This window comes from Trachemys scripta, chromosome 1 (genome assembly GCF_013100865.1).
Source record: "Trachemys scripta elegans isolate TJP31775 chromosome 1, CAS_Tse_1.0, whole genome shotgun sequence".
In the NCBI taxonomy this organism is placed as follows: domain Eukaryota; kingdom Metazoa; phylum Chordata; order Testudines; family Emydidae; genus Trachemys; species Trachemys scripta.
The window spans coordinates 110,537,752-110,549,049 of record NC_048298.1 but is presented as its reverse complement, the minus strand read 5'-3'; the positions used below and the strand labels follow the sequence as shown (position 1 = coordinate 110,549,049).

Sequence of the window (11,298 nt, the reverse complement as noted above, 5' to 3'; positions counted from 1 at the left end):
TTACATCAGAGACAACAAATCACTAAGCTGAAGTTCATGGAAAGAGTTCAGAATAAAGGAAGGAAGCCCACATCATTTTAAATTTCCCACATAAGTTTTGCATAACCCCTCCCTCCCCCCCAATTTTGGCTCTTTATCACACACACTGAGTTCCACATTTGGATGTTGGCTGATTGAGAGGGCTGACTGTAGGGTAGGCTGCACTTCCCCATATTCCACAGGGCTTAGGTTTATCATGTCAATGCTGCTGCTCCCTCTAGGATATTATCGGGCCCATCCTCCTCCTATTTCAAGGTTAGGGAAGGTCCAAATAGTTTCTCTCCTCCTGCCACCCTCTTCATCCTTCTTCATCAGCATCCTTTACTCAGGCTTCTAATGTGTCTAATTACTCAGGTCAGACGCTGCAACCTATAGGAGTTACTCAAGTGGTACAGCAACCAGTTGGAGCATCTTTTGCAAGCAATACAGTTGGTGTGCAACATGGCTTTATGCAACATGTGGGAATTAGTGTTCCCAGCCAGCATTTGTCTAATAGTAGTCAGATTAGTGGTTCGGGACAGATACAGCTAATTGGTTCATTTAGTAATCAACCTTCCATGATGACTATTAACAACCTTGATGGATCTCAGATTATATTGAAAGGCAGTGGACAGCAAGCACCTGCAAACATGAGTAGCGGACTCTTGGTTCATAGACAAACTCCTAATGGTAACTCACTGTTTGGTAACTCAAATTCAAGTCCAGTAGCACAACCTGTAACTGTCCCATTTAACAGCACAAATTTTCAGACATCTTTACCTGTGCATAATATCATTATTCAGAGGGGTCTAGCACCAAATTCTAATAAAGTTCCAATTAATATCCAACCAAAGCCTATTCAGATGGGTCAGCAAACAGCTTACAATGTGAATAACTTGGGAATACAGCAGCATCACGTACAACAAGGGATTCCTTTTGCTTCAGCAAGTTCACCTCAAAATTCAGTAGTTGGTCCTCATATGTCTGTTAATATTGTTAATCAACAAAACACAAGAAAATCAGTTACTCCTCAAACAGTTAGTAATGCTGGCGGTAGTATTGTTATCCATTCTCCTATGGGACAGCCTCATGTATCTCAAAATCAGTTTCTCATACCTACAAGTCTCTCTGTCAATTCTAATTCGGTTCATCATGTCCAGACCATAAATGGACAACTTCTTCAGACTCAACCTTCCCAGTTGGTTTCTAGCCAAGTATCTGCTGAGCATGTTATGCTGAACAGGAACTCTACAAGCATGCTCAGGGCCAACCATTCATATTCAGGACAGATGCTGAATAATCAGAATACAGCTGTTCAGTTAGTTTCTGGTCAGACATTCACAGCTCCTGGAAGTCAAGTTATAGTAAATCATGGAACTTCTCAAATTGTTGGTGGACAGGTGCCATTACAACAGGCATCACCAACAGTGTTGCATTTATCACCCAGTCAAAGTAGTGTTTCTCAAGGTAGATCAGGTTTTACTACAATGTCACCTGGACAGTCTACAGTCTCAAATATGTCAGCATCTAATCGGTTTACTGTTGTAAGTTCTTCTGGCACAGTACATCCCAGCCTGGGGCCACCAGTTCAGTCTGTTGCATCAGGAGGAAATTTTACTGGAGATCAACTTACACAGCAGAATAGAACACAAGTTTCAGTGAGTGTATCACATTGTCTTCCAGTTTCCTCTTCTAAATCTATCAGCACTTTCAGTCGCACATCAGTAGGAGTAACACAGCAACAGTTCACTTTTGCTCAGGTATGAATACCCTTTAAGTACCAACAAAACTGCACAAAAGCATTCTAAATCATTTCCTTTTTCTTTGGTGGGGAAGGACGTTAATAGATAATGTCCTTTAATACTGTATTCTCCAAAAATATTCACAAATAATTTATTATGCTTACGGTAATTGTTTTATAAACAAATATTGTTGATCTACTGAAAAAGTATCTAATCCTGCTGCAACCATTTAATCAAAAAACCTCTTCGAATGTTTCTATAATGTGGATGAATCTATCATTCCCATTAATTCAGACAGTCTTGCTTTTGTTGATTAGTGGTGAAATTTTTAAAAGTGTTCAGCGTGGGCCTATTTCTGCTTCCAGTAAAATCAATAGAAGTTTTACCTTTGATTTCAATGGGAGCAGAACTATGCCAAGTCAGCACTTTTGAAAATCACACTGTTAGAGTCATAGGGCAAAACTCTGGCATGTGCTAAGTACCTGAAGATCATTTTGACTTCAGTGAGAGTTACGCATGCGAAGGTCCTCTCAGTATTTGGCCCACAGAAATTGGAGATGGAAAAGGGTATATGGTGCTCTAGGCCATTTCTCTGCCAGCACCGGATTATTCCCTGCAGCATATTTTATTTAGTACTCTGTTCAGTATGGCTTTAAATGTCTCAATCAATTTGGATTTTCAGTTTTGAAGTTTGGGGCAGAGACACACTCTTCTGTAAACCATTGAAAGAGTTACAAAGAGCTTAATTTTATGGAGCTCTTTGGAGAGAAAAAATTCTCATATAATAAGTTGTGAAAGAGAAGCCTTATAAATATGCCTTCTTTAGTAAGTGATCAGTAAAATTAAAATAGTGATATTCTGTGTAACTCTGAATCAGAAACTGCATATGTGTTTTGGGATGGGGGAAATAGGCTGGATTGATTTGTGTTGTTGGGGCAGTAAGTGACTAGTGTCACTTGATCAACAGTGGGAATTTACACCACTTCTGAAATCAGCTACAGTTATTTTGTATTTTCCTTAAGCATAATAAATTGGCCTAGTTGCCTGTTCTTCTTTGAGGTGTCCTCTGTACTTCCTCACTTGTGGGATGGGAGCTTTGGAAAGTTTTGAAAAGCAGTGTCCATTGGAGTCACAGAAGTGCCCTCTTGTTGGCACTGAAAATGCTGAGTCATAAAAGGGCTGTTTGGCCCCTGGTACCTCAGTTCTTGTCCATGATTAACTCTAGCTTTTTTCTATGCTCGCAGCCATATTTTTAATTTTAATTAATTAGTCAGTGCTCGGTAGTGTACCATTCTCTGGACCAGGATCCTTGTACAGCTTGAGAGACCCTCACAAGTTAAGAATATGCAGATATGACTTCCAGAGGGAAAAAGGGTACCGAGTTTTGTACAGTAACCAGAGAGGGATTCTTAGTAAAATAGCCTGCCTCTTTCCAACCCAGGATGGGTGGTAGGGAATCTTATTGCTCCTTGGGATCGCTAGCAGGAGGGTTCTCTGCCAATTGAAGTCACTAAAACACAGGATTTGGGGACTTCAACAGCAGAGTCAAGGGAAGGGGTAGGGACGGTTTTGTGGCCTGCAGCATGCAGGGGGTCAGACCAGATGATCATAATGGTCCCTTCTGACCTTAAAGTCTATGAGTCTATGAGTCTATGTGCACCAACACCACGCCCCATAAATGGGAGAATTAAGTCAAAAATGCCATGAGCAGAAACTCACTGCATTCCAAAGCCCCTAAGGAGGGCAACCCGTGCAGAGGAAACAGGCAGCTTAACTGTGCAGTAGCAAGTCCTGTGAAGAGAATCGGGGAAAATGAGCACACTAGTTTGCAGAGAACAGATATACCTTAGACAATTTTTTCACATCTTAGCTCAATACTACACCAAATACCAACTCTCTTATTGACATATATTGCTAAAGGTTAATCTAAAAACAATTTTAGGATTATTTTTGCTGGCTGCCTACTAATATGTCCTTTAGCAGGTTCTCTTTCTATCCGCATTAAATTGTCTTGCCTATAAAGACATTTGTTTAGCAAAACTGATTTAGTTGTAGCAAGAGACACCACTGCACTGGTGATTTGATGCAATCAAATAGATTTTTTTTTTTTTTTTTTAACTACACCATGGTGATGTCAATCAGTTAACACGTTCCCTCTTACAATAAATGTAGCTTACTTGGGTCACTGAAGTAAGTAGCACTGAAGTATTCAGCAATTGAAAAGCACTCAGCAGTTCTTCCTTCCCTCTGAGCAATGTGTATATTTTACTTGATTACATTTACTCTAGCGATTTCTCTTTCACGGTTTTGTTTCATGTCTCCTAAACATGACAGAGTGCAGTGAGCTTCCCCTTTCCCTCAGACCAATGGCATGTTTCAGACAACCAAATACCTGTGAGATAAAAAACCCTAACTGAAAAAGAATCCAGGATACAATTTTAAATGGGGCCTAAATGCAATGGACTTCCAATGGAGATTTAACCTGCAGATTGCTAAATCACTTTTAGAAATTTTACCCCATATCTCAGACTGAAACAGGTCATTTCTACAGTGAATTAATATCTAGCTTCAAGCTAGATACGCTGCTTTTAAAATAATTTCCTTATCAAGCTGAAATTGATATTTGACTCAAAGAAGTAATATGGACAGTGATATGATTGTGAACAGTACCTACAATTGGGTTCAGACATTAACTAGCGGAAGTTTCAGACCTGAACAAATTACTCCCAGGAGAAACATGCCTGATTTAGTCTAATTTTTATTTAATAGCAACATATGTAAAGTTATGAATTCCAGAATGATGATGATGTGAGCACATGTCCAATCCCACACAGCCCTGACTAGGCAAGAGGTATTAAATAGATCTATTCTAAACAAAGGAATGTGTATTTTCCTCAATTTACAAGTAAGTACTAAACAAGGTTCATGAGACTCTCTGCCCCTCTTGTCCCTTCCTCTCACCTAAAAGGACAAAGGAACCAGTCCTTTGACTTTGGGGGGAAAAGACATCTTGACCTGGGAATTTGGTCAACATTGCTGACAAACTGCAGTAAGGATTTTATCTTGAACTAAGTCTAGTTTGCTAAGTTTTAGATACTAGACAGTGTTTTATATTTATTTCTCTTGTAACCATTTCTGACTTTAATGCTTGTACTCACTTAAAATCTCTTTGTAGCTAAATAAACTTGTTTTATTTATGAATTAAAACAAAGCCAGTGTTGCGTTTGAACTGAACTATTTGGTAACTCCAATTAAAGTAGCAAATTGTTGAATATCGACCCATTACAGGGGCAATGGAGCTCTAATATCTCAAATGTCCAGGAGAAGGCTGGGCAGTGCAGAACACACATTTGGTGGAAAATTTGGGACTGGCAGTGTGTTGGGGCCACCCTGCAAGTAGTAACTCAGGCTGGTGGAAGCCAGAGTGTGACTAGAGTGTTGCTGACAGGCAGCTGGGGTCAGAGCTGCAGCTATACACAGACACTCAGGGTGTGACCTGCATGCTGATAGCCTGTGAGTGGCCCAGTGGGAACAACAACAGGTGGTGGTAACCCCTCACTGGTCTGGATTGCACCATGGAATGTGACACCTGAGTATATTGGAAGTAAGATACTAGCTGAAGGTGTAAAGAAAACTTCTAACACATGTAGTTTCCCTGTACATTTATTCCAATACATACTACAAAAATGAGATGGCTGCTAAGTGTTTTAGTACGTTTTAGGTGTAATACAATTTTCACTTTTGCATACTTCATGGTAAATTTTAAAAGGTCATCTGTATGAGATGGGGTAGCAAATCTGGCAGGTGGATTGGGAAAACATTTTTGGAGGCCTGTATGGGTAGGCCACATCACAAGAAACAAAGTCACCTAAAATAGCATTGCTACAAACACACCCAAATAAAAAGCGTCAACAGTTTTATAGGTAGTCATGAAGGCTTTCTAGGGCTGGAAGAAGAGTGCATTCTCCATCAGGACGCTGTTAATATCCTTTTTCAAGTGATCTTCTCATCGTACAGAGGTCAGAATACCCAGTTTAAAAATATTATTTCAAAAAAGAAATCTAGACCCTGTATTTCAATCAGGCAAAAGATCTAAAACCACAGTAGCCTGCAGACACATAATAAGCCCACAGTAGAATGTATAGGAATTGGGTAGTATCCCTTTAAATAGTTTGGGAGCCTGCAGTGGGCCTCCATGTCTCATTCAGGCTTGGAAGGATTAGATTTTTATTAATAAGTGTCAGTAACTATCAATTTCACCACACACACACACACACACACACAATTTCCATTGATAATCAAAATTTACAGATAGAAAAAAGCTGCTTGAAAACTTATTGAAGCTTGTTTTGAAGATATTTACTTTGTATCCTTTGACATGTCTTGCTGACAATTTGTGTTTTAATAGTACAAAGCTTTACCTTTGAATCTCAACATCTGCCATTACATAACTGTCTGACACCCCCCTTGTCTGACTCCCACCATAATTTCCCACGAGTGTGAAAATTTAAGTAAAATCATTTAAAGTGTTTAAACCCCATGAGTTTGCATAGCTTAGAATTTAAACAGACAACAAGTTTTTTAAAATGCATAAAGACAGGTATAACCATCAACAATTTTACAAAAAATTGAATTCTCCCAAGCCTACTTGTATTGCAGAACTACTAGATCCAAACAGCAAATGTGTACAATAACTCCTCACTTAAAGTCCTCCCGGTTAACGTTTCATTGTTACATTGCTGATCAATTAGGGAACATGCTCGTTTAAAGTTGTGCAATGCTCCCTTCTAACATTGTTTGGCAGCTGCCTGCTTTGTCCACTGCTTGAAGGAGGAGCAGCCCGTTGGAGCTAGCTGCTGGGGGCTTGTAAGCAGGGTGGACCAGCAGCCCCCTATCAGCTCCCCGCTCCCCTAAGTTCCCTGTGCTGCAGCTGCCCAGCAGGCTATCAATTGCCAGCAGTTCAGCTGTCCCTCCTCCCACCGCCATGTGCTGCTCCTGCCCTCTGCCTTGGAGCTGCTCCCAGAGACTCCTGCTTGCTGTGCAGGGGGAGAAGGGGGAGAGGGGCTAATGTCAGGGTGTCCCCCTCCCCCCTGCTCCTGCACCCCGCTTACCCCTTCTACATATAGAGCAGGGAGGGGACACGGACAGAGAGAGAGACAGAGTGAGCTTGGGGCAACAGCTGCTGTCTCAACTTCCTGATCCACTTAAAAAGACAATGCACTTAAGAATGGGTCAGCTTACTTAAAGGGGCAGTGTGCATCTCTCTCGCTCTCCCACACACAAGGTATGTGTCTGTCTCTGTCTGCTATGCTGTCCCCCCATCCCTTGTGTTCGTGCTGCCTTGTGTGAGAGGCTACATTAACAACAATGTGTTAACCCTTGAGGGCTCAGCCGAGTGCTAGTTCATTATTTAGCAGCAAGGCATTTCCTGGGAAATATCCCTCCCTCTTACTCCACCACCTCAACCAAGCTTCACAATCATCATAGCTGTGAACAGTATTAAATTGTTTGTTTAAAACGTATACGGTGTGTAAATCTATATAATATATAGTTTTTTGTCTCGTGAAACAAATTTCCCTGGAACCTAACCCCCGCCCAATTTACATTAATTCTTATGGGGAAATTGGATTCGCTTAACATTGTTTCGCTTAAAGTCGCATTTTTCAGGAACATAACTACAATGTTAAGTGAGGAATTACTGTATATATTTGGCTAGGCATTGTATGTTTGTATATAGTTAGTAAAGAGTTATTTGGAACCCAACTGTGCCCATGTTCTACCTCATTCTTACTGTTGTGTAGAGAGAACACACACCACCCACCATAAAAGAGAAATTATTGCAGATGTTCTAGTTCACAAGATCCAACAATATCAGCCTTATCACAAATTCCTGCTAGGATCTGTTCAAGGCCATATTAAGAATAAGCTGACAAAACTAAGACCAACAACATGTTGACACTTCTGCTCTGAAGACACTTCCAGGAAATAGCATTGCAGGCAACACCAGCTCATCTCTTCCAATCTGAGCCACATATTGCAATATTCATTTAATGAAGTGAAAATCCTTATTCCACCTCCACATTTACAAAGTTTTTATCCACAATCCTGCTGTGATCTCAGGGTTATAAAATAGACTTTAAAGCTCTGATCTGACTAAACGTAAAAGGAAGGTAACATTGAGCTCCGAGTACTTTTCATCTGTAGATCTCAAAACAGTTTGCAGAGGCAGGCAAGTATCACATTTTACAAAAGGAGGGGGAGGGAGGAGACGCAAAGAGAGGAGTAACCTTGGGTAAATCATTTCAGCACTCACTTGGGAATAGAACCCCCGTCTCCCAAGTTCTAGTCCAAAGCCCCTTCAGCTGGGCCATGATTATTCTTGTTTACTCTACAGCTTTGCATCTTGATAAGGTTTTTTGTAGGGCTTCTGGCTGATGCACCCTACTCATAAGACTCACTAGCTGTTCCAGAGTTACTTGATCCATAAAGAGACCAGATGGACAGTGATAGATCAATAGTAGCCCAGCTCCTGCAACTACAGCTGGCACCAAGGATAAACATGAAGCTAAATCCATTAAAAAAAAAAATCAGATCTTGTCTTTGAGTTCAGAGATCTTTTACTTAACAAAACATCAACAGGAAAGTAAATTCCAAGGCTCTGTTTCCTACCTTATCCTAGGTATTATTCCCTGGGTAGCCTAGATGATACCCGTCCACCCACAGGAACCAATTAAGCGATATCATTCCCCAGCAAGACACAAAGAACAGTACTCTCTCCTCTCCATTAGTGAGGGTAATAGCCACATCTCAGGCCTTTAAGACTATACATTGGATCGCAAGAATTTTCCCACATGGACAGCAGTACTCATGCTTCACTTCTTGCAGGTTTCTCCAAGAGTTAGGTCATACAACCAGCACAGAGTCATTCTGCTCAAAGAGCAATATTAGGTCTTCCAGGAGCTACCCCTCCTAAGAATTGTATATTCACAAGTATGACTGCCAGTCCTAGATTTTATTAGGGCTCAATCATTGTTCTTCATTTACATCTACAAGTACCAGATTCTCAACATTTAGTCAGACTACAGTAATGACAACGAGTGTCTAGAAATCATTCTTATTAGACAAATGATACCAAGTACAACAATACACCTGTTAGCTGACACCTAAGAAATGAGTATCCCTCTTACAGAAGCCTAAACTCTTACTGAAGGCACCTACCTGCTTTGTTTTTTTCCCTTTGGCTGGGGAGACATGCTGAAATCAGATGAAACCGAAAAACAAGATAAATAGATGTACGTTCAGCTAGCACTTTGAATACAACTACAGTAGACATAAAAATAGCAAAGTAATCCCAATAACCATGTAACCCCTCTATCTTTTGGTATTATCTATAGCCATGATCTGAGCTAGTTTTAGATCTTCCCATTTCACTTCAGACCTATAGGATAACAACAGTTTCAGGCAATGGTCCCAGGAAAGGCTACATCTCACTCCTCTGAAAAGAAAACATAATATAAGAAGCACCCTAGAACATTCTCATATATATATGGCACATATATGGAAGCTATTCAACATATGCTTGTTATAACTAGAATATTACAACCCCTTTAATTACAGAATGCAGCAATGCAAGAGATCTGAAAATAAGTTACCTAAAAAAGATGGTTAGGAGCCAGTGGAAGATTAGGAGAATCACTGAATATTTTATGTAAAGGAAGGTAAGAGTGGGAGGATGCTAAAGGAGAATCTATTTACTACCAACACTCTTATCACAAAGCTGCCTGTTTAAGCACACCAAATCTGTACTATAAAAGTGACTCCCCCTCTTAGCCCTGATCTACACTACGAGTTTAGGTCGAATTTAGCAGCGTTAGATCGATTTAACCCTGCACCCATCCACACAACAAAGCCATTTTTGTCGACTTAAAGGGCTCTTAAAATCGATTTCTGTACTCCTCCCCGACGAGGGGATTAGTGCTGAAATCGACCTTTCTGGGTTGAATTTGGGGTAGTGTGGATGCAATTCGACGGGGTTGGCCTCCAGGAGCTATCCCAGAGTGCTCCATTGTGGCTGCTCTGGACAGCACTCTCAACTCAGATGCACTGGCCAGGTAGACAGGAAAAGCCCCGCAAACTTTTGAATTTCATTTCCTGTTTGGCCACCGTGGCGAGCTCAGAGGTGACCATGCACATCTTATCAGCAGAGATGACCATGGAGTCCCAGAATCGCAAAAGGGCTCCAGCATGGACCGAACGGGAGGTACTGGATCTGATCACTGTATGGGGAGAGGAATCCATGCTATCAGAACTCTGTTCCAAAAGACAAAATGCCCAAATATTTGAAAAAATCTCCAGCACAGAGGCTATAACAGGGACCCGCAGCAGTGCCACATGAAACTTAAGGAGCTCAGGCAAGCTTACCAAAGAACCAGAGAGGCAAATTTCCGCTCCAGGTCACAGCCCCAGACACGCCGCTTCTATGATGAGCTGCATGCCATTCTAGGGGGTGCCCCTACAACTACCCCAGCCCTGTGCGTGGACTCCGTCAATGGATTCTCACGCAACAGGGATGTGGATTTTGGGGACGAGGAACATGAGGAGGAGGTTGAAGATAGCGCACAACAAGCAAGCAGAGAAACTGTTTTCCCCAACAGCCAGAAACTGTTTATCACCCTGGAGTCAGTACCCTCCCAACCTAACCAAGGCAGGCTCCCGGACCTTGAAGGCGGAGAAAGGACCTCTGGTGAGTGTACCTTTGTAAATATAATACATGGTTTAAAAGCAAGTGTGTTTAATGATTAAGTTGCCCTGAAGACTTGGGATGCATTCGTGGCCAGTACAGCTACTGGAAAAGTCTGTTAACGTGTATGGGGATGGAGCAGAAATCCTCCGGGGACATCTCAATGAAGCTCTCCTGGATGTACTCCCAAAGCCTTTGCAAAAGGTTTCTGGGGAGAGCAGCCTTATTCCCTCCTCCATGGTAGGACACTTTACCATGCCAGGCCAGTAGCACGTAGTCTGGAATCATTGCATAACAAAGCATGGCAGCGTATGGTCCCAGCATTTGCTGGCATTCAAGCAACATCCGTTCTTTATCTCTCTGCGTTATCCTCAGGAGAGTGATATCACTCATGGTTCACCTGGTTGAAATACAGGAATTTTATTAAGAGGACATTCAGAGGTGGCTGTTCCTACTGGGCTGTTTGCCTGTGGCTGAACAGAAATCATCCCCGTTGTTAGCCACGCAGTGGGAAGTGGGGTGAAGCGATCATCCCAAAGAATTGGGTGTGTGGGAGGGGTTAGTTGAGTTTGTGCTGCACGTTAACCCGAAAACCTCCTTTTAAATGGCCAACCCAATGGGTGCTTGGTATGGGAAATGAGGGCGCTGTTTGAAACCACATGTTATGAAGGTTAAAGAAGCCAAAAGACTGTGGCTTACCATGTCTTCCTGCAAGCCACATTCTGTTGCCCGCTGGCCCTGCGTGTGTGATCTCTCACACCAAACTGGCAGGCCCTCAATATAAGAGGCAAAATGCAA

General features: G+C 41.8%; 1 protein-coding gene across 1 annotated transcript; it reads left to right on the top strand.

The window, feature by feature from the left end:
* The first annotated feature begins 341 nt into the window (after window positions 1-341).
* Window positions 342-2,492, top strand: LOC117882930 (BRD4-interacting chromatin-remodeling complex-associated protein-like). The gene has a single exon (XM_034781824.1). It carries the CDS (start codon window positions 489-491, stop codon window positions 1,782-1,784), a length of 1,296 nt encoding a protein of 431 aa, XP_034637715.1. The 5' UTR covers window positions 342-488; the 3' UTR covers window positions 1,785-2,492.
* The last annotated feature ends 8,806 nt before the right edge of the window (window positions 2,493-11,298 follow it).

Bases quoted from the DNA above. Each gene is read 5' to 3' on its own strand.
- LOC117882930 (XM_034781824.1), top strand. From the start codon at position 489: ATGCAACATGTGGGAATTAGTGTTCCCAGCCAGCATTTGTCTAATAGT.